This window comes from Haemaphysalis longicornis, unplaced genomic scaffold (assembly GCF_048455015.1).
Source record: "Haemaphysalis longicornis isolate Haplotype H1 unplaced genomic scaffold, Haemaphysalis longicornis Haplotype H1 scaffold_8, whole genome shotgun sequence".
Taxonomy (NCBI): Eukaryota; Metazoa; Arthropoda; class Arachnida; order Ixodida; family Ixodidae; genus Haemaphysalis; species Haemaphysalis longicornis.
This window is the reverse complement of record NW_027526445.1, coordinates 105,519,113-105,542,770: the sequence shown is the minus strand read 5'-3', so window position 1 is coordinate 105,542,770 and position 23,658 is coordinate 105,519,113. Positions and strand designations below refer to the sequence as shown.

Genomic DNA, 23,658 nt, shown 5'->3' with positions numbered 1-23,658 from the left:
GCTTCATTGCCATCCAAAGATTTTCGTGCGGGCTTTCGAGCTAAGACTGTTCCTCACCCAGACATGCATTGGTTCTACTTTATGCGTCTGTTTGCTCTCTATCAACGCCGTAACGGTGCCTCCTTGCTATTCTGTAATTTTCTTCTTTGTCTCCTCGTTGTTTTCTTTTTCCTCATTTTTTCCCTCTCCCTTCTTTGCGTAGCCTCTGTAGTATAGTTCCGAGATAAATAGTAGTAGTATTGTTTCGAGTATAGTTGCATACTTCCGAGTAGCATAGTTCTGAGAAAAAATGCCCGCCGGGGGGGGGGGGGGGGGGGGGGAATACGAACTCGTGGGTTCGGGTCCCCCCTGCGGGCATTCTTCTCGACTTTTTTTTGTTTTTCAGAATTCTTTACCTGTATCAATGACCTACCGCACTCTCCCCTTTGCCTTCCGAAGCATTATTGACTACCAACCCTGAATTCTTTTGATGTATATATATATATATATATACATATATAAATACATGTACGCGTTCGATGTACATATACATGTACGCGTTCCATGATTTTGAACCGGCACCTCTGTTTAGCACTTTTTCCTTCAGTTATATCTACCTGTAGAGAGAGATAGAGAGAGAGAGAACTCTTTAATGCTTCGTCTATATCTAACCACGTTCTTGGCGCCAGGAGGACGTAGGGTTCTGATTTTCAACTTAACCCTCATGTGACTCACTCACCTTACCAGAAAACATACCGCGCAGTATGCAGTTCTTGCATCATGAAACTATTAATAATTTGCAATATTTTATCTCTCTCTTTCCAGGGTATCTTTTGTAACACTGATTTCAAAGCTGCAACTTCCGTGTTTTTTTTTTTCAAGCAATAAATACAAAAATGGCCAACATAGTAAAGAGCGAACTTAAGTAGAACGGCACTGAAAATACTCATGGAAAGCCCGCACAGCGGAAACAGACAAGAAAAAATACACGCGCAGACAGCCTGCAGTGTGCGCTGTGGCGTTAAGGATGGCAGCAATGAAAAAAAGACAAACTTTTTTGAGACCCTCTTTCGAGTGCTACACAGTTTAATCAGTATGTCGGAATTTTTGCTTGCGATGCCGTACAGTGAAAACAGGGCCTGCAGGGCAACAGCCGATTTCCCAGCTTGGTTGGTCGCACCGAAGTGCGGCATTTTTTGTTCCCATCGCAATAAAAGTAAACGATAGTTGCTTGCCTGACAGGCTTGATTGAAGGCACTTACAAAACTGCGTTTTTCCTTCATCGTGTGGCCATCATGGTCGTATACGATCGGAACATGCTGCATGCAACTAGCTGCATCTCTTTTTCGACGGTGTTTCACCCGTTTGACGGGTGGCTAGCGGTTTGACTGGCGGGATAAAACGGGCAAGCATTTTAGGAAATCAACAAGTGTCTGTTCTGACGTGTACTTGACAGCGTGTATCTTGAAGTGCACGCTGACCGAACATTTTGGCGTGTCTGTTACTTACCGGCAGTTACTTTTTACTTGAGAAATATAATTTTAGTGATGTTGAGAACGTGCCTGGCATTTAAAACGCGTTGATGTTGCTTCTGGTTGGGCGCTGCACGGTGTGCTGCTCTTTTTTCTTTATTACTACCATTCCTGGCCATCTAGAATAACAAATGGTTGCTTTCAATAAATCTCTTTAAAGCAAATAAAGCAAATAACAACCCGATAAAGCAAATAACAACCAGTGGGCAGAGGTAACTTGGGGGTTACTTCTAGCTAAGCTACATGTCTTACAACATTAAAACAGCTGTTCAAGCAGCACTACAAGGTACCAATGACGCCGACGTTGAACGAGAAATGTAGAATACCTTTGCACACAGAGAAAAAAAACTCCCGCTCCTTTTGTGATTGATTGATTGGTTTCAGGGTTAAGCACGCGGACGCAACGCAGGCTATGAAGTGCGCCGCAGTGGAGGACTACGGAATATTTTAGACCACCTCGGGATCTTTAACACCCGCCTACATCTAGCAAACACGGCGCTTTTGCTTTTCGCCTCCATCAGAAAAGCGGCCGCCCGCAACCGGGAATCAAACCCCCGTCCTCGTGGACAGCAGCGAAACGCCTTAGCCACTGAGCCACCGCGGCCGGTCCGCTCCTTCAAGGTAGTAAAGGTAATGGTATCACGACATCTGCTGGCGCAGTCTACGGTATTGGGCGGCATCGGTCCACCTAGTTGTTTCGAACACTCTATGGGGTATCAAAAAAGCGTGAGATAGATACGCTTTGCAGTGCTTGCTTGGTCAGTGCCCTAAACAGGCCGTTGGGCGTTGCATCGTGGGAACACGTAGCTTGGCTAGACGCCTGAACATGGCTGTGCTAATCCTTACAGGATAAAGCACCTCGGAGAAGTGGGTGGCGTAGAATAAAGCGCCATTTTCACCCTCCCGTCGATGATATTCCGCGCTGTAATAAATACACTGTGCAACACTTCCGATAAACGCTTTCACTCTTTCCTTCCGATCTGGAAGCACTGCGAAAGCTATAGGTATCGCAAGGTGGATACTGCACTGCGTGATTTGCTCGTCGCATCATATACGCCTTCCGTTTCTCCTTTGGTTTTGTGGCTTTCATTTTCAAGTGGTTACGGAATATGTTCATGGCTGACACTGAAGAAAAGCCGGCCGATTGCCTTTACACCGCTTTAATGATGCAATTCCAGCTGTTGAAGAGCCCCAAGAATGGGAAAAAGAGAAAGATATTTTGAGCATGTTTCTCAGTTACCTGATTAGCATAAAGCAGTAATTTTTATCCGGGGTACTTTTTGATCCCTAATATACGTCCTGGATGTGTTGCTTGTCTACGTTCCGCAAGCATTTCCGATTTTTAAAAAAGTTGGAAAGAGTGTTGAAGGGTACCTTTAACAGTAAAAGCTGGTAAGTTGCTTGAAGAAGGGTATGAATAAATATGTCTCGTGGTAATGTAGGAAAAATGCACTTACGCACGGGAAACTAAGGAAATCCGTCAAGACATCCATTGAAACAGCACCAGCGCGTCGTCCAGTGGGACTCCAGTGCTGATGTCGCAGTGCGCGTGTAAGAAAGGAGCTTGCGGAAACGCTTTGTCTGCACTGTATTGAATTCTTTTTAGGAAGTTCGTGCTTCTAACACGTCTTGATTTTCGCAGCAAAGCTTTATATGGCTACGATCGCGGTGCCGCGCCGAGGCAAAAAGTACTCGCCGGCGAGTGTTCGGTGCATGAAAAAAATATATAAATAATTGTGGTTCATCTCTCTTTTATAGGAACCGGGTAAAACACGAAAGTGAAAGGTGCCCTCACACGAACCGTTAAATGCTGAAGGAACGTCCTTCATGTGCGAAGGGTTGCCGAATGTGACGCCTGCACACAAGAAAAAGAAAAATAACCGGTTTATTCCGGGGCAGCAAAACCAAAAATGACATATACAGAAACAGTAGCTTGAAACACATAACGGTCACGGGAACAACGCGACAGCGGCGGGGGCCTCAATTCGAGTGCGTCCCTCGTACACAAAGACGCTGGCATCGAGGCGCCAACTGTCGGCGCTCATTAGCTTCATGATACTCCACTTCGCTTGGCTTCTCCTAGACGGCATCAGCATCTGAATGAGTCATAGGGAAGCATATAAGGCGCGTTCGTAGAGTTGTTGAAGTCCGAGCACATAGCGCAGTTGCCAGAGCGCCTCACACCTCCGTTTGCGGCGACAGAGTTCGTGGGCGAGAATTCGGGCGCCGTCGCGTCAAGAGCACTTTTTCTGGCGACGTCATTTTTGTGACGGATTTCACGTTAGTGATACCTTAGTGTACCCCGGCATAAAAGAACTTTCGTGTTAAAAAAAAAGATCACAAGGCCTCCAGATTTGTGCATTTGGGCTCAGACCTAAACCTGACTTGAACTTGACCAGTGTAAGCTCGGCTGGTTTTCCCACATTGTGTGTTGCGCATTAGAGCAAGGCAATTTACGGGGAAGTATGGTGACAGCATGGTTGTAATGTGAAGTCAAGATAGCCGTTGGTAATTTAGGGTAACAGAGTGCATCCCTAGAGAAGGCAAGTGTGGCAGGGGGCGGCAGATGGGTAAATGGGTAGATGAGATGACGAAGTTTGCGGTGATAAATTGGTCGCAGTTAGCACAGGACCGACATAAATGGAGATTTATTGAAGAGGCATTCCCCTGTAGTGGGCGTAGGCAGGCTGCTGATGATGATTACAGCCGCATTTTACACTCGTCTCAAGCGGCACCGCCTCTTTCCGGAGTCGTATATTCCCTATCTTTGCTCTCTTCGGCGACCACCTGTACGGCACGCTAGAGACTTCATTGTGAATGGCGTAGCCCCGCTTTAATAAAACGGCAGCGTCAACCCGCCAATCCTGTGTGCCCCTGGTCTGTGATGTAGAAATCGCGCACCGTCCTTGTAATGCAACGTAGCCAATCACCAGTATAGATAAATCCCGACGCAGTAAATCCCACCACAGCGTCAGCTTCCTTGGCCTTCTCTCTCCACAGGGCAGAAGGGCTCTGAATTTTAAAAAAATTCCTCTTTTTCACTGTTTTGCGAGATTCACTCCGCTATACTAATGTTGTGTCACTAGGCTTCAAAGCGGATGGCGGCACATGGCTCGCATGTCCCGGTGGCGAAAGAATGCTGATAATTTTCGGAAGGTTGGCGGTTGAGGCCACAGACTCTGATCTCCCTGTTTCACCAAGGTACCCACAGGATATGCAGTTTGAAAATGTGTGAATTCCCATTCAAAACACACACTAATGGTCCTCGCATCAGCAAAACCACATGAAAACTGATGTTATTTACCGTCTCTTTGTTTATGATATCTTCACAACAAGTCGACGTATACAACATTGAACCTATCTGGGAAGTTTTAGGGGTGAAAAGGCTTAGGGGCTGGTGATGTTGGCGTCTCCTGTCGTCGTCGTCGTAATCGTCGTTCGTCTCGTGAAGTCACGGTACTAAAATATCAAGAAACTAGTTTACGCCTCGCGCTATAACGTAACGCTTACTAAAAAAACACCGGGACACTCGTTTACGCCTCGCTCTAGAGAGCTTCGCGCTTCAAAGATAAGGCGCTTTTACAGGAAAGCTGTATACCTGTACTCCCAACGGTTTCATATCTGTTGGCAAAAACGCCGAGGAGCCAAGGTCACTCTTTACAATGCTTGCTTCTCCTCTTACCAGGTTTTACGTTAGTAAAGATTGCCCTGGATATTTGCAGTGATAAAACGCCTGGACTGAAATAGGCATAGTTACGCTGGGTTTCCCAACTGCGTAACAGATGGCGGTAACATGGTCTATGGCATATAAAAATACATTTGGACATCGTTGAGTTTTGCGCACATAGCACTTCGTTCTTCGTGGCCAATTTTCGGGCTACGTTAATTTTACACATGCGTTATTTTACATGTATTCACATTTTTATCACAGGTCTTCGGCAGGCTTCGGGAATCTCCCTCAAGCTTGGTTGCAGTGTGGAAGTGCTGGACAAGTGTGGCGCTGACCTGGTCATCTTCGGCACCGGAAACCGGGTGCCGAACACAACGGAGGGCCTGCTGGCGCAATGCGAGTGAGCAACGCCCCTTATACTTACCGCCTATTACTTCCGTCATGTCCACAAGCGGTCCCGGAAAAGTGGCGTTTCAAGCTGTCAGCCATGGAAGTCTTCCATAGGGAGAATCCGGAAAATGTAACTTCTAACCCCTCGATCGTTATATAATGGAAGGATTTATGAGGGTAACTTTGTCAGTCTGCCGAGGTTTTATTCGCAGAGTGGCCTATTTTGTAGAATACCAACTTTATCTTCAATTATTCTGCTGTGATATTCATTCTAGATGCTTTAACATTTTTCATTCCTGATATTAATTTTGATTGTGGGATTTTGATTTTTTTGTGTGTGTCAACTGCACCGAGGTGGAAGCTTCAGCGAATTATAAGCTTTTAACTGACACGAATAAACACAAGACCATGTCTGGTCGCTGACTTACGTGTTTTCGTACGAGGTCTGTTACGGGATCAGGACCCGGTGAAACATACGAAAGGCTAACGAATGGCTAATGTTGAGGGGAGCGGGCTGCTTTTGAAAGAACCAGACGTTTGATTTGCAACGGGATAAACTTAATGCTCAAAACGTACGCCGAATGACGCAAAGTAGCAGCGCAAGTGCGTAAAACATGTTATCCACCACAACAAATCCCCCATTCGTAACAAGTACCCATATATATTTAAAATCCCAACGAATGACCTCCAAACATCACGTTTTGTGGGTTGATCTGGCAAATTTTCGGACTTTGGGGTCACTGCAAATTACTGTGAATTTAGCCGCCGCTTGAGCAATATTTTTTCGTAACAACGAAGAGTGGCCTGAGAAAGGGAGGCTGTACTTTTCGGCCTACAAGACCTTATTTTTACGAAAGCAACTGCAGGGATATGCCGCACAGGCCACGCTGAGAAGACGCGGCCATAGATACCTGTAGACCGAAGTGAAATGTGCAGTCAATATATGTGTGTTGGATATCGCCATTAGAAGTCATTCTTCTGAATTTCATGACAGCCGAAGAGCAGGGTGCATTCGCTCAAGTTATTCAAGGTAAACAGTTGAAATTGGTGCAATGCACACACAGTCGGCCGCCTTGAGCGCCTTCAGCAGAATAAAAAGTTTATATATTTTTTTAACTTCTTTTTCTCTATAGTCTACCTGTCTTTTTTAGTTTTCACGGTGGCGTCACGTGCAAAATAGCGAGGTACATCCTGTCGGAGTAACTCCAACCAGTATTGTCGAAAAGGAAGGTTTCACTCTCGCTGAACAGTTGAACTGCCAGAGTCGCCTTAGTACAGTACAGCAAGAAAACAAAAATGCGCCCGACCTTTGCGACATCGCAGTCATAGAAATTTCTTTGAAGTCTATTTATAGCGTGCGTGAGCCCCTCAAGTGTTCGTAAAGGCGTTCTCAAGATCGTCTCTGAAATTTAAACGCGAACTAAAAGAGGGAAAACACAGAAGGACGGCAGCGGCGCTCCAGTTTTGACATTTCTTTAGTTCTCAAGGTCCCTAAACATCCGCACACTTTCGTTTTTACACACGCTCGTTGCGGAACCAATATAGGCCCTATCTGCATATCCCCATTCTTTGGGTCCACTGATACAACAAAAAATTCCCCCGCATTTCCCCGAAGGGGAGTATGAGGAAGAGCGAAGCACGGGGTGATGCTATGAGGGGGGGTTTGTTGAAGTTTGGTGGCATTTTGCCCGTTAGTTACATTAACACCCCCTCGTGATAACGTTCGGCTTAACACGCCTCGTTTGTCCCTCGGCGGAAATCTTGCTGAATTAACGTGTATGTTCGAGAGGAGGAGCTCACCGCACCGCAGGGCACCGCAGCTGCGAAGCGCCGACCGGAGTGAAGGGAGAGGAGGCGCAGTCACGTGAGAGAATGCAGAACTAGCGGGTTTGTAGTATCACGTGTACACCACGCGGTTATCAAGCCGCTATAACACCGCTGAGTCGCCAACGCACGCCGCTGACGACGTAGTTTGAATGCGTTAAAGATATAAGGCGCGTTATTAACACTGATATCAACGTTGCGTCCATGGCTTAGTCGGTAGAGCGTCGCGCTGCGGCTGCAAAGTCCGCAGATCGAAACCTGGCGCCGGATGCTGTTTTTTTTTTATATAGCGTAGTGGCCTGGCTGGTCGCGCCGAGAGAGGGTGTTGCGAGCTGGAGAGTAGTAAAGGGGCTTTAGGAGAGTAGGCGAGGGGGGAGAGGAGGCGCTATGCGGGCGCGACGATTCAGACTCGCTTAAGAAGTGCATTCGCACTTATTCCTGGCCAATCCCCCACGTGGGTATGTGCCATGTCAGCGGCCAGGCAGCGCGCGCCCATCTCCCCCCGTTGCTAAGGAAGACGAAAAGCGCGCGCACCCGCAGCTGTTGCTATGCGGACGGCGGAAGGTTCGGGGTCGCTTATAAAGTGCATTCGCACTTAAAATTGCGTGCCACGTCCACCTATTCCTTTTCTTGTCGTTTTGAAGAGCAACCAGCGGGAGGTGTTTCGTTGCAGGGTGGAGTTCTCTGCTGGTGTCTGCGCTCGGCAGTTCGCCAACCGCTGCCTTCCACCCCTGCCTCGTGGCATGGTCGTCGTGATCCTGGAAGGCATCAGCCAGGAAGTGGCCTCCAAGTGCAACGTGTCTAACCCACTGCACAATGGTGAGCGGAAAATGGAGTCACGCCTGTTTTCGAGTTCTGCGAAATTCCGCATGAGTGGTCTCCGAAAATTTGAACAAATAAAATTTTGCTAACGGTCATCACATTGAAAACCCACCATCCTGTGTTTCAGACTATCGGCATATATAGTATCATGTACAACTCCGAAGAGTTACTCTGCCGGAATTTGCACGAACTGGACGAAACCAGAGGGGCAAAGCGGGTGATCTCCGCTGAAAGACTTCTTTTAATGCGGCCTTTTGTTCTGCTGCGGACCATTTCCAGAAAACTATCCTCATCGGTGAAGTGGAAAAGGTGAAACTCTAGGCCAGGATGTTTGAAGGAAACTTGCGAGAAAACAAGGAGCCCACTAGCAGGTGTCGGGACTGCATGCCTCGAGGGAAAAAATGTGGTTAGGAATGTCCCCAGGATAGAACTCGAAATTTTTACGGTGTCAAACGGGCAACCCAACCACAACCAATCGGCCACCCCAAAGGCCCAAGGGGTACAAAGGTTAGAAGCGGCGGGGAACAACAATTGGAAAGAAAACAAGCTTGTGTTTGCACGCAGTGCGCAACACCTACAATAGAAATGCTGGAGAAGTATTTTGACGAGTAATAAACCCAAATTGTTTTATTGTTAAATGAAAAAAAATTAGCAGCAAATTTCGACGCCCATGGTATGGCAAAAGCCGTTCAATCTCGCTTCCCAGGCCGCATCGTTACGAGACAGGTAGCAAATGCACAAATGAGCTTGGGAGAGGGAAATACTTTGTAAATAAAAAAAGAGCGATAACCTATCCCCAAAATAAAGCATAACAAAAAACAATGAAAACACCACCACCGCATGAAACAAAAACAGTCGAACCAGGCTAAAAAAAAAAACGCTTCCCTTGGTGGGAATCTAACCAGGGTCTCTCGCGTTACGAAACCGGCTTCAACGCGACAGCGTTCGTGTGGTGATCTTTCGCAGGCTATTCTCCTCGACAGTTAAGGTGCGTTCACGCCCAATGGGGTGCGCACAGACGCCCAGTTCGTGCTACAAACGCCAATTTCGCCATGCCAGTGGCGGCGGTTTCTAGCGGGCGCTAACGCGGTGCATTTTGGGAGAGATACGCAAGCCTACGGACAAAACAATCCGGTCCTGCCAGTCATTGAGAACTTTCAGCGGCAAGTTCAGAAATCCGTGGGAGGTGCAACAACCGGTTCTTCCACAAAGGGAGAGGGGCCACCAACTGCGAGGTTTCTCCAGCCTTTACCCACTAGTGCAAAGTGCGTCAATTATTTTGTGTCCCCCTCTTCAGCCAATTTCTCCTGAGCAAATTCTGGGGTGAACACAATGAAAAGTAATTATTTTTTCTAAGGCAATAGGCACGACTTGTAACTAAAACAAAAACAAAATTATGGCAGATTTCCGGGCACATTGGAATGCTTAACGTAAAGACGCCTTCGGTCTGAGTATTAGGTTAACCCCATGGTGTTTCACCCTTTCATATATTTGGTCACGCGATAAGAATATGCAGCAACCTTCCTTACATCACCCACTAAACACGAGACGGACGCGAAGGACGCGTAACCAGGCACTGCGGTCAATTTTGTTCAGAATAATTCTTTCAAGTATTTTTCTGTTCCGAGAAATTGCTGATTGGAATTCGGTACAGGTATCAATTGTAGAATACAACGATTTTGCAAAAGCTGTGGAGGATACGAAGTTTGCTACTTTCTCTCATTTGTTTCACTGTTTGATAATCTAATAAGGGTGTCGCCATCCTCGTAAAGGCCCCACCCACCACCATCACGGTATGATCTCTATGAGCACATGTATCGGCCGCGCCTGAACTCGAAAAGAGGCCGAGCCACACGCACAAGATGGTGTAGCAAGCTAGGCGCCTTGGCCAGGCTAACCTCACCAGTATCATTAAATACTATTCTCTCTCTATATATATATATATCAGTTAAAATCAAGAGGTGCGGTGTCGCTCTTTTCGCCTGACAAGCGGTCTACGAGGTCATCTTTGTTTTGTTAACGCGAAACTTTGGGTTCCTCACTGATGCAATGTGTCATTCACCGAAATCTCGTTGCAACGAAATCCAACTTTATTTGACCATGATGATGATCGTGGTTGAAGTGATGAAAAATTAAAACGCTTCCCGACTTATTACCAAAACCACGGAATCGAGCCCCGGAATCGAGCCCTTCAGCGGCCGCCGTAATGTAATGCTTCTTTTTCTGGTCATCGTATTCCACTGATTTTGTTTCTTCTTTACCGCATATCTGATCGGGCTACCATGAAACAGTAAACTGGGTGTTGTTTTCTAACCTCCGTAGTTCTCTCTCGCCGTTTTATTTCTGTTAACTAAACTTAACGTTTTCTCCCCTTTGACAGGTTAGCTGCACTAAAAATTCGTTCATGTATATAAAGCGCATGTCTACTTTTTAATTGTATCCACCAGAACTGTCGTGTTTGGATTTTCCGGTAACCCGATAACGCTTTAAAGAACGCACATTTTGTCTGCCGTGGCTGCACAGGAAGGTAAGCGTACAAACAAGTGTCACAAGTAACCCCGCCCCCACCCCCCTGCTCGCCGTCCTGGTTCTCCAGCAGGACAACGGCTGTGAAGCCTGAGAGATAAAGCACGGCTTCATCGCTACTCCTCCATAAAATAATGGAAATTTTTTGCCCCCCCCCCTAAATATCCAATCTTGTAAACGCGAATGGGCATAACTGTTGTAACTAGGCAGAGGACATACTGAAATATTTTTTTACTGTTCGCACATGGCAGCGTGAACTTGTGCCAGAGACACTGATATTTGTCCAAAGAGGAGGCGGAGGAGAAACACAAGACCTTTGCTGTATTCTGCCTCGCAGAGTTCCTGAGTCATGCGACATGCATGAACAAGGTGGGAGAAACCCTGCACAAGTGCATGAAGAAGCTGACGCTAAGCCTGGACTACAGCGCCAGCATCGAGCCACACCTCAGGGTCGGCCGTTCCTGCTGGTAAGCGCCCAGAAAACGAGAAGGTGGTCAACCACCAGTCGGTGCTAGCCGTGCTGTGCAGTGCTTGTTGTCTCCTCCTTTCTTGTGCTGAGTTTTGTATTAGAAAACCTCGATGTCATACTTTTAGGGGGTTATAGGCCTGTGAGCCGAATATCATTTGACTCAAATGGCACCTTTGAGATGCTACATGATGTTTTTCAATGACATTTGGTTGAAACGCGATTTGAGTCATAGGAGCGTCAACAACGACCTTTGAAATTTCTAAATTGCTTTGAAACGTGAACGCTAGTGCTCTCGGGCGCAGATTGTGCATGCCGTAATCATAAAAACGATTATTTAGGAGTGAAAACTGGTTTTTACACTGGATTATCTTCAAAATGTTTTAATGTTTTTGTTTTCTACGCCTTGATTTACGATTGCAAGGTAACTTGGTGCTCTCAAGAGCGGCGGTGAAAAAAAAAGCGTGTTCTGTGCACGCTTTACGCTCGTTTGTATGTTGCTACCAATTTTAGCACCAGCAACCATGTTTTTTTTTCGGCCCAATTTACCCCCACAGCTAAAATGTTTCTCAAGGTACGAAAAAAGAACTGGGCAGCATTGGTAACACCAAAACATTGCGTGTGAACAGGGAAAGTTTCAATTGCCTTTGACATTTCTCGAGTAGATCGGCGGAACTCCTTCCAGTTCGAATGACACTAAAAATTTCTAAGGCTGTTCGACTCAAAGATCCTTTGAAACGCTCCTCTAGAACTCGTTTAATAGAAGACGGGAACAAATCGAAGAGTCGAGCTTAGAGGAATTAAACGCAACGCATCTGGGATTGAGATTAAAAGGTAGGTTTTACGTTCTAAGTATGACGTAGCTGCAAATACAAACCACAAGGATATTGATATTGTAAAAAAATGTGGTCGATATCTATCAGCCAGCGTTATTCTATCAATTCATTTGTTTCACTTCCTTCTCTGTGGCATAGTGTGATTTTTTTCTAACATAATGTAGTGCTGTTGCTTATGTTTTATGTGTTTTATCATCCGCCCTTGTTTGTCTTGCACCTTCGTCATGGATACCACTATCGCAGGATACAATTCATAATTCAGCCACACGTTCGTGTGGGCACGGGAATTTTATCTAATGCTCGGTGTTTTATTCCACTGCTTTGTGATGGTAAAAAAACACACTTCAGAAGTCTCATCAAGCAGAAGGGAGGAACAGCTGGTGGTTTCTGATCTAGCCAGGAGAGCGTCCAGAAAATACGGCTGTCGGTTGAATCATGGCTAACAGCACAGAAATACATTACCTAACCCTCCTCTTTGTTCTTGCTTTACAAAAAAAAGACACGTAATCAGGAAACAATCGGTTTGTCTTCAACAAAAAAAAAATTTGAGGATGGCGAGTTGAATATTGCAGCTTTAGTCATCTTATTAACTATGAGACTAGTCCTAGAACAAGAGCTAGGGCCATCCGGTGAATGGTGCAGCGGCTTACCGCTCTTCCGTCTAACACTGTAAGAAAACGTCGTCTGTCGGCATCACAGCCATTCTGTAGAACGACAAATCAGGGTGACCAAATTTGTGATTTTGGCACACAAGTCCCAACTTTTGATTTAAATAAAAAATAGTATCATCGCAGGAAAGCAATTGTGCGCCTTGCGTTTTTTATTATACGAGCTGGCTCCAGCGAACATGGTTGGATAAAATCTCGGTCCCTAATATTTCACCTTTTCAGTGATTTCCTCCTCATTAGCAATTTAAGGGAGGAGGTATGTTTAAATTTTTTCGGTGTACTTTCCGCTGTAGCTTCAACCGGCACGAGTTCGAAGATTGAACTGAAGGTGGTAGCGACTGTTGTAATGGAGACTAAAAACAAAAAGAGATGCTGAAGGGGTCTTTTTGAGAGTTGCTGAAGGGATGCGGAGCATATAGAAACTCAGTGATGAAAATGATACTCGAAGTATGAGAGGTTCATATTTCCAATACTGATTTTTCAGGGGGAATGGCCGCAAGAAGCAAAGTTTTGAGACTAGTTTACGACATTGCCGCACAGTTCTCACACTTGGTGTAACAACGTCTATGTAGGAGGCATGAGCCACGAGTGATGGTGCAAAGCATGGGCGGTTTATAAAAGCCGTGGCGGTTGTATACGCCTTGACGCTTAGTGGGACCTTGAAGACAAAATACAAGTTTGCTTCGTAAAAAAGCCGCCAGTCCACGAAATCTCCGAGGTCAAGATACAAAGGGGTAAGTGAGACAATAGCAAGTATTCCAAGAAAGCACTGCATTCTCGTCACCACAGACCCGCAGACTAACTCTAGATCGCTGCAGCTACGACCAAAAGACCGGCCGGCAAATGTCAGAAGCGCCAGGGGTTATTTACAAATTTCCGTGCGCGTAATACTGTGCAACTTGCACAAGCGGAACCTGGAAGCTCCTGGAACGACACCGAAAGCACCTAAAGCACATCAAAAAGTCAGTGCATCTAGTACAACGAATTAACTGATCACTTCAAAAAACCAGGAAAACTGCACTGACTTGGTAAACACAGGGTGACTGACACCGGGATGTTGAACTGGAACCCAACCGAACTAGAAAGTCAAACTGAACCGGTGTTTAGTGCCTGAACTGAACCGGAACCGTTTTTTTTGCGCCCTGTGACCCCGAACCAGAACTGAGTCGAAAAAAGAAGTAACAGTTATGTGTTCACGATGAAGCGGTTCGACCACCAATTGTTCATAATCCGCAATCAATCTCATTCGGGTTTTTTTCTTTGACGCAATATCGACTTCGCGAGATCTCACGTGCTCTTTCCCTTCAGCACCATCACAATAGTACCAATGCTCTATACGGGGTCGCAATCTGGTGAAAAGTATCCGCACCAGTTTTGCAATGTTTTGGCTGCTGTTCGCGCGTGCAGAACGTGAGCCTGAGTGAAACAAATGACAGAATCGTGCAGGTGTTACGAAACATCAATTTTCCATTTTTTTTTGTTGCGACTGCGTAGAAACATTCAGGTTGCAAAACTGCTGCACTAAGCAACAGCAAATTCCCAGACACTAAAATTTGATTGAGTAATTGATTGATTGTATGGTTTAACGTGCCGACGCAACACAAGCGATGAGGCGCGCCGCAGTTCAGGGTTGCGGATTATTTTGACTAACTGGGGTTCTTTAACGTGCGCCGAAATCTCGTACACGCTAAAAGTACCTCGTTGTCCATTTTATAATTGCTTAAAAAGGTCGCATGCATGGAAACCGTAAATATTGTGTTATCCGCAGGAGTGGTTCAGTGGCTGAGCCGCTGGAAACGATGCAAATTAGATCACCGCCTTTTGCGGCCGTTCTTGTGATGTAGGTGAAATACGAAAATGTTTCTGTGTGGATATTTTGTACTTGATTGACCATTGCCGTGTGGTAAATATTTTTCTGCCGTCGTGCAGTATACTGGGATCAAAATAGCACAGGCATGCCATTGGAGCATCAAACGCCAAAATGTTTTCTGGCAAGTTAGTTTCACCAGGAAAACAAAGAGAACAGATGGATCACTTGGTTTCATGATATTCCCCACAGGGTCAACGCACGATTAAACTGTGCTCATGTCTGCTGCCTGCACTCATCAAACAACACAAAACCAAGAGTTAGGTTGTTCTCCAGGAGTTCCTTTTTTCCTGAACTTTCACGTATCCTAGCTTGTCATCACTGCATCCTAGCTTGTCATCATGCTTGATATTATCGCTACTCTCTTTTTTTTGAGAACACGTCGAGCGGGAAAACCTGTTCCGGTCAGGGAATTTCTTATCTGGCGTAGTCATCAGAAGTTTGTTGTAAACACCTCTATGATGACGAAGCAGCACAGCTAACCAGACCAAATTTGCACTTCACTTTGCAGGGACAAAATAAGACAAATAGTGCTGCATATTTTAGGGCGTGCAAAAAAGAGCATGCCAGGGCTCGATATGTGAAAGATTGAAAAAAATTCAAGACGGCCTTTTTTGTGCCGCATTTTTAGTTATAGGAAAATGCCCGGCTTGCCTGAAGGGGAGTGCATTTGTTACATTCACTTTTTTTCTAAACATTAACAAACATTTGCCAGGAAAATGGGAAATTATGGAGAAATAGTACTACACAATTTATGTACAGGGTTCGTTCGAAACCGAACCAAGACATTTCGTTCATTTTAAAAAATGTACCATATTTGTACTTGTTTATTGAAGCAATTTCTCGTGCAAACCAAAAATAAATACATCAACTGACCTAAAGATTTGCGAAGTCTCGGCAGCTAAAATAGCTAAGGGCGATGGCTGGAATAGTCTGTGTTTTACAGAAATAAAATTTTGAATTTGAACGATTCGACACAAGCCGTCTCAGATTTTTTTAAAGTGGAAGTGTCTTTTCTCTTCAAATTTCTCTGCAACACCCAAAAACTATTTCCTAGGTCGACATAAGGGCTTCGCAAGAAATTGGCTGGTGGATCGTCATTACGTCGTCTGTTTTCGCTAATACCTGGTCTAATTGTTGGAAGTTTTTTAAACTGAAGAGTAGGGCTCGCCTTGTCGTCTTAGCCCAGTAACGGTCCATGCGACTGCCGGAATCACTCGGCGCAGAGAGATAACGGACCCAAGTAGATCCTTCTATACCGGCGTCAGAGAGTCACGCTGAGGCTTCGAAAACCACGCGGTTTAAATAGTCATAACAGTTCGAACCTTGTGAACCGCTTGCGCTTCTTCCCCGTTATGTAGCTGACAGAAAACTGCAGGTACATTTCAGGCAAAATCTGTGTACATAACCGGCAGCCCCCGCGTTTATTTACTTAGGGACGCTCGTTGGGGTGGTTTTTAGAGTGCTAAGCAGAAAAAGCGGCCGCGCAAGAAAGAAATGGCGCACTCGAAATGCCGCAGAAAGGCTCCAGCAGCGCAAGAAAAAAAATGGGGCACTCGAAATGACGCAGAAAGGCTCCAGCCACGCAAAAAAAAAACATTACGCGTTCTAAATGTGGCAAAACAGCTCCAGCATACGAAATTAAAGCAAGCGCAAAAAGAACAAAATTCCCACTGGCGCTGTTTTAGGCAGGGGGTGTGCGATCCCCCAGCGAAGGCGGGAAATTTGAAATGCATTGGGTGGCAGCAGTGAGCGGATAACGGCGCTCCAGCTCATTATGGTAAATCACTGCCCTACACTTCCGAGAGCTTTCACATTGAGTGGAACGGCTTTATTTTTTTAACCTTCACCCCTGTTTGTGGTAAAAAGCCGTATTATAAATCTGTGTTTGTATTTCGTTTTTACAATCGCTTTAAACTACTAAGCATGTTTTTCTCACTTCGCTGATAATTCAGCTGGCCGGACCGATTTGCCAACTGATTCAAAGCCGTTGAACTGCCTCCGAACAGATTTGGTAGGTAATTCAGTCGAATCGTAACTGAGCCGGTACAAAACGAGTTTACCGGAAATGGTATTTCGTTTTGTTCTGCTCCTCCTTGACCCTAAAACGAATTACTTCAAAGGGATCTTTTTCGTGTCTTGGCACATACAAGTTCTGAAAATCTCTAAATGGCCTTCCCGCTTCACACCCATGGCGTTGTACATGACGCGAAATAAACTAGTACAAAAAAAATCTTACAACTGCTGCTCTTGGTTAAACCTAGTCATACCCCTAATGGAACAGCAGAGGATGATGCAAAACGCTGGGGACGCTCTTTCAAAGAGCCTTTGTTGGTAGTATTTTATTTTGTTCATTTCATCCAGATTCAATGATCATGACACAATACGTGAGAGGCGTGAAATGTTGAATCAAGTAGCTAAGACGGATGAAACTAATCGAAAAAAAGAAACAAGAAGAACAACAATTTCCATAACACGAGTATATAATAGGTAAATGCGAAAACGGGTGCGCAGCAACAGAATTAACAGAATGGCGGTCTAGGAACACGATAAATTTAGGGGTGGACCGAAAATGCTGTTGAGGAAAGATTGATTGATTGATTGTGGGGTTTAACGCGCCGACGCAACGCAGGCGATGAGGCGCGCCGTAGTGGAGGGCTCCGGATTAATTTCGACCACCTGGGGATCTTTAACGTGCGCCGAAATCTCGTACACACGGGCGTTTTTGCTTTTCGCCTCCATCAGAAAAGCGGCCACCGCGGCCAGGAATCGAACCCGCGACCTCGTGCTCAGCAGCGCAACGCCTTAGCCATTGAGGAAAGAGCAAAAGGGGGGAAGGGATGAGAAGGTTATTGAATTAACAAAGTATAGGAACCGTTGGAAATACATGAACACGCTTAGCAGATATGAACAGATATGGGGAGTCTGTTTGCACATTGTTCAGTCGCACATGGGCTGTTTGTGTGAAAGTACAGAAAAAAAACTGTAGTCATATTAGGTTATCTTACGTTAGGCTAGGGTTAAGTCAGTTTTAGCTTGGGTTTAAGTCAGGTACGGTTAGGCCAAATTATGTTGGGTTACGTTGACACATCCCTTCAACGTGCGTGATGCGACGATATAACCTGCAAACACACTCTCCCAAACGGATATGAGAAGGCGGGTAATAATGATTGTGAGCATGAGCATCCCAGATTAGCTAGAGATTTTCTGTGCCGTCTGTTAAGAAAGTTCTCACTCCTAGAAGCCACATTTGAAAGGGAGAGTGGGTCAGGCTCAAGGAATTACAACAAATTTAAAGGGGTTTTCTTTTGAAACATCGTGTATGTGGATGTTCCCACTTTAAAACTAATGTGGTGGTTCTTACATCTTCAGCAGCACTGTCGCAACAATACGGGTTCCTAATTCTTCATTAACGTTCTCCCCTGCGCAGCAACTTCGCCGAGTACGTCAAGTGTTCGGGTGACGCCGTTAAAAAGCAGTGCGGCGCCGAAGCAGAGGACTACATCAAAAAGCTGCTGACGCGATCAGCGGGTGACTTCATCGAGATCGCCTGTATCAACCACCGCACCGACTTCGAGTCGTGCAAGTCGTCGGCCGCCATAGTTGACATGTCCACGACGCGAATCACATCTCTGCTCTCTCCTATGGCGAAACTCGTGTCAGCCGAAGGCTAGGGTTAGGCGGGGCTGTAAGACTGAAGGAGCAGGACTGAGTCTGCGGTCTTGTGGTGAGTTAAAACGTTGAGAAAAATTGAACCAGCGCGAGAATAGAACTCCTTATTGGACTGCTCAGCGTGAACTCGCAACGCTCATGTATAAACAAGAATTCCATATTTTTTATACAGCATTGAGCATAAACTGCCTAAAAGGGCTTGTTCCCAATCAGAGGTGCAGTGGTCGATTGACTAATCATCGTAGCATACCGCTGGGAAAGTGACCACTTGGTCCAGAAACTCTTCGAGGCTGCTTAGAGCTGCCAGTAACTGCATTATTTTGGCAAATTATGTGGCTCTGGTGAGACGTAGGAACCCCCTATACAGTTTTTGGTATATTCGAATCGATATCCCTGTTTTCTGGCGGTTCTTACACCGTGGTTTTATTCTTGCAGCACGAACGAAGAGGGGCATTGCGCCAACTATGAACGCCGAGTAACTATTATAATCTGGTTGTACACAAGCTGAACTCAATTGGTGTTATCGCGCATTGAAGGATACTCCGATCCAAATAAATGGCTTTGGGGTTTCGATAGTTTTTCGATAGCAGTTCGATAGCTTTGAAATAGAACGTCGGTGCGGTGGAAACTAGAGCCAGATAATTAGTTGTTAGACAGAAAAGCACAAATAATAGAGAAGGGCCGAAAATAAACTTCAGGAATTTCAGCGGGCAACACCAGCCGATAAGGATTTCGTGTTGAGACGAATTTTAAATAGAAACAGAAGGATACGTGCGTTACGTATTGCATTGACCAAAGCACTCGTCGGATGCACATTAGGAGCGGCAGTGGGAGTTAGACCAAAATGTGATGGAATAATTTAAACCCCGTTTCTTGGCGTGTTGCTTCGGTCGCGCTTGGCAGAGCCACGCCTTAACTTTATTGCCAGGGCTGTGGAAACACACGTTTTGCCTTTTACTATGAACGCTGAGCGTAGCAGCTTGAACTCCAAGACTTAAAACATTTCTCCTGCTTCAGGAAAGCATGGGCATGATTGAAATTTAAGCAATATAGAGGTTGACTTCCAAACAAAATTTTTGTAGTTCCGTCAGGTTTTTCTATAAAAAGGTAGACTACGTTCGTTATTCCTAATCAGTAATATTAGAAAAAGTGTTGAAGTAAAGCGCTTTTCGTTTAATACGGAACGTGGAGTTGGCTGTTGCTCTAACGAATTCACTGCCAAGTTAAGGGAACACGCGCTTTCCTTATCTGTCTTGAGAGGGCACCTAATCCAGGCAAGGTCAGAACGTCAATCATTGCATGTCCAGCCCCGCGACACAGGGAATGGTTGTGGTATTGGTTTCATATAGTCATCTATTTACTTCTTACGTTTTGTTTTCATATTTTCTATGATCGAACTCGCTAAGGCTTTGAAAGCCTATGATGTCTTGTTGACAGAAGCCCCAAACCTTTCACTCCAACATGTTAAATCTCGTCATCACGAACTTTACCTCTTTTCTTGTTTGTTGTGTCGCCTTAGGGTCATCATCAGTCTATCACACTTTCCTTCTTTTTTGACTCCTGTAGTGTAACAAGCCGGCCTTTTTTGTACCACTTTCTGCGCTGGCGCCTACGGTGCTTGTCAAGTCTGAATGTTGCGGACAAAATAAACAGAAAGTCTTCTGCCATGACTGCCCTGTGTATTCGACCCCGACGTTCAGGTCTTCATAAGATGATGTTCATCCTAAAGTTATTTTGGGCTCGTGACCGCCACTGATCCTTGACTCGCATCTGTCTTACTGGGAGGTATGTTTGACTGACCAAAGTGCCGTGACGCAGCTCCTGCTGACGTGCCGGACTTCAAAAGCCTTGGCGACCGCATCCAAAGGGGCCTCCTGGACTGGGGGTGCTTGTGTCTCGTGCAGTACATGATGCTTGTTGCTTAGCTGCGCATTCAATGTCGTCAGACGATCGCGTGCTTTTGACAGGTACTCCAGAACGCATCGCGCCTCCTTTAACGTCCAATTGGAGCCCATTCACGGACCCCTCTTCGGATGTGACTGCCGCGTTGGCCATTGTGATACTACAATAAACAAAGGTTGTTAGCTTTCTTCCTTCCATGTTCAAATGAGCTGTTCATTATGATCCTTCAGTGAAGATAGCCGACAGTGTAGTTCTGTGCAAGGACACCTGTGGGGGGGTATAAAAGATACAGCCCGTCAGAGAAGAAACCATGTGATTGGGCGAGGTGCTATACAGTGAACGAGGGGAACAGAAAGAAGAACGGCCGCAGCGGATGCCTAGCGCACGTCTAAAATCACTAAGTGAGCCCATTACGCTATAGACCCTTTGCAAAATGGCGAAATCGTTGGCGGAAAAGCAGCAAACCACTCTGGCAACACTGTGCACCCGCTGCGCCGCCATTAGAAAGGAAGCGAAAAGGCTGCGAGCACAGAGTGACAGAGTTTCTATGGAGTAGCTACCGTCCACCGTCCAGGTAATTGTATACGCATCTCGCGAAGTGGTGTTTCCCACTGCAGGATGGGAAAATAACTTTGCCACCCTTCCTTCGAAAGAAGAGCTGCATATTCACGATTATTATTCTTCGAGGTCGACCACTGAAAGATCCTACGAGTACGAGCGATCATACGTCAGCGTGGAGTCCTACGTTACACCATCGTCAGTGTGAACAAACAGCAGCAAGCAAAGGTAGGATTTGTTGCTAAAAAAGAATAGCCTTAGCGCTGCCTCCTTGTTTGGTTGTCGAGTTTTAATTCTGTTTAATCGATGCGCCCTTGCCCCGTGGTAGCGGCGGCTGGCCGCTATAAACGGGCTATGAAGGGTCCGTCTCTGCTGAGCGCTCACTTTGCGTATGTTTTAAACTTTCAAAGCTATTCGCGAAAATGACCAAAGCGTGCATAATGAAACTGATTTTGATGTCTCTGCTAGAGGTAATGTTTGCGATTCACCGCCTCTGTACTTGCGGCGCTTAATTTTTCCGTCGGTGAATACGGTGCTAATGCGGGATCGATAGGTCGCACGCATGCGTCAGCAGCGAGCAGAGGCAGTCGACCTTGAGAGGAACTCTGAGGAAGGAAGGAACACAGGAGAAAATAAGGGCACGTCTCGACTCGCCCCAGACTAGCCGTTGTGCAGCGGGGTAGATAAGCGGAAGCTATTTGACCAGCGTTCATCTTCGAATGGTAGCGCAAAACAGCACTTTAGGAGAAAAATAGGACTACGCGGTGATGGGGCAACAGACTCGTGAAGCCGTGGGCGAAAACGTGCAACCGCAACGGCGTTGCTACGACCTACTTCATTTCTAATCCCGTCGTCGCGTTCACCACCAGTGTTACCACCGCTGAATTCTCAGTGTTGTCCGCCTTTTTGCAAAGGGTCTATTAAGTAAAAATTACGGGTGATCCCCTATTTATACAGCGTGGTCTACGCTGGCAGTGCAATTCCGGTTTTACGATTGGTTTGTACTGACGAACTTAGTTGACTTTACAAATCTTTACAAAACCAAAATCTTTACAAGACTTTACAAAACCCTTTTCGCTGCCTATTCGTTCTGTGACTTTTAACAATGCTAACAAGATTACGGATACTAGCCCAGTAAAAAAACTTTTAAACGTGAATCGTCATTAGGCTACGATGGCAGCATCTTGGTGTAGGCAGTGATGTACCCTCAGCTTGTCCTCCCACGACTGTGAAATAGATCGTCGATCAGAGACGGAAATTAAGACTAAATTTATCCTGAGTGGGCAATGGGCATGGAGAGGGATTCACAGGCGAGGTGACGTAACTTTCTAGGCGAGACGTCATGAACAATCTTAATCCCATGCTGTTGTCGATGAGGTGCTGCTACAATGCACTGCATGCTGGGAGATGAGCGCGCAAGTTATAATTCCTGGTGACTGCGCGTAACTGGTTCCTGGGGACGCCACGGTTACTCTGATGCACCTAATGTGGAGGAACATTCTGAAACCCAGCGTGTTACTTGCCACCAGGCCGGACGCTCTGGTGATTTATTGGTGTTCTCGTCGGGCAGTACTCAAGAGCCCCTTAAAGGGACCCTGCAACACTTCCGATAAACGCTTTGACAATTTCCTTGGTGTCTGCAAGCACTACGAAAGCTATAGTTAACGCCAGCACAAAGCGACACTGCGTGATTTGCTCGTACCAGCAGAGACGCCTTCCGTTTCTGCTGGGCTTTTGCGGCTTTCTTTTTGAAAGCGGCTATCGAATGCGTTCGTGTTGCAACTAAACTACTGATAGAAAGCGGGTCAAAAGCCGATACACTGCTCTAATGACGTGATTCTAGCGGTTGAAGAACGCCATGACCGGAAAAGAGAGAAATATCCATTGAGCCAGTTTACAAGTGATCTGATGGGCATAGAGCAATAGCTTTTGGCTGAGGTACTTTGCGATCTCCTGGCCTAAGTACTGGACGGGTTGGTTTGGTACGTTCTGCAATAAGATTTATAGAAAAATGGAAGGAAGTATTGCTGGGTCCCTTTATTATGATACACAAGAAGAGATCCTTTCGCCGTCTTGCGATTAACGTTAACAGTTGCTTAAATAGAGATAACTCTTTGCATTCTTGAGTAATTTCTTTCAGCATGTTATTTGAACGAAGCCAGCTGCAGGGGCTATGGCGTCCTCGTTATCATGTTGCAGCAAAAAAAAAAAATTCTTCTGCTGTATTAGTGCTGAGCAGGCTACCATGGAACATTTGTTGTAGAGCTGCTCTTCTTTGCGGCACGTACTCCTCCAATCAGTCGACTCCAGCTTTCCATGTACCGGCCCTTTTCCAGATTCCATGTTATGGACAAGAAGTCCATATACTGACCCCTCGCCCAGGTTATTTCGGGAACTGATGTGCAATGGCTGGTTTAGATTGTATTGTATAATAAATTTACGTTTTGTAGCAAAGTATCGCAAAAGTGAGGGCAACGGCCTCACAACTTGTTTAGGCGCTTCACGGTGCTCAGTACTACTGAACTAGAACCCACATCCCCACCGCTCTAAATAACCACTACCAGTCGCTGTCTAAGCTGCTTCCTTTGGTCAATAAACGGCTTAACAACAAAAACTGCTACATTATATTGGCAACTCATTCCTCGCTTCTGTTTCTTTTATCTTTTGGCGCGAATTACTTCACCGGGATTCTTTTCTGCTACACCAAGCAGACTGCCATACGCCGCTGCTTCCTTCGAATCAGGGTTCTGTGCGGCTGGTGGGCACTTGGTCTGCTCACGTCCCATCCCATCGTATTCCGGAGTCAGGCGGCCCGCAGTATTCTACAGATTGACGTTTTTATTTCACAGCATTTAGATATTTGTGAAGTGGGCCCGTTGCCACTCATAGCGCCCGATTCCTGGCGAATCGTCTGGGGGGGGGGGGGGGGGGGGGTAAGTAACAACA

The 23,658-nt window shown here is 45.9% G+C and overlaps 1 protein-coding gene across 1 annotated transcript in view; it reads left to right on the top strand.

The window, feature by feature from the left end:
• Window positions 1-19,774, top strand: part of LOC144150049 (uncharacterized) — a 107,252-nt gene extending 87,478 nt beyond the window's left edge. Inside the window, exons 2-5 of the mRNA XM_077681847.1 lie at window positions 5,443-5,581; window positions 8,069-8,214; window positions 11,081-11,210; window positions 18,011-19,774. Coding sequence (XP_077537973.1) covers window positions 5,443-5,581; window positions 8,069-8,214; window positions 11,081-11,210; window positions 18,011-18,254 — 659 coding nt within the window. The 3' untranslated portion in view covers window positions 18,255-19,774. The remainder of the gene's footprint in view (window positions 1-5,442; window positions 5,582-8,068; window positions 8,215-11,080; window positions 11,211-18,010) is intronic.
• Window positions 19,775-23,658: the final 3,884 nt, after the last annotated feature.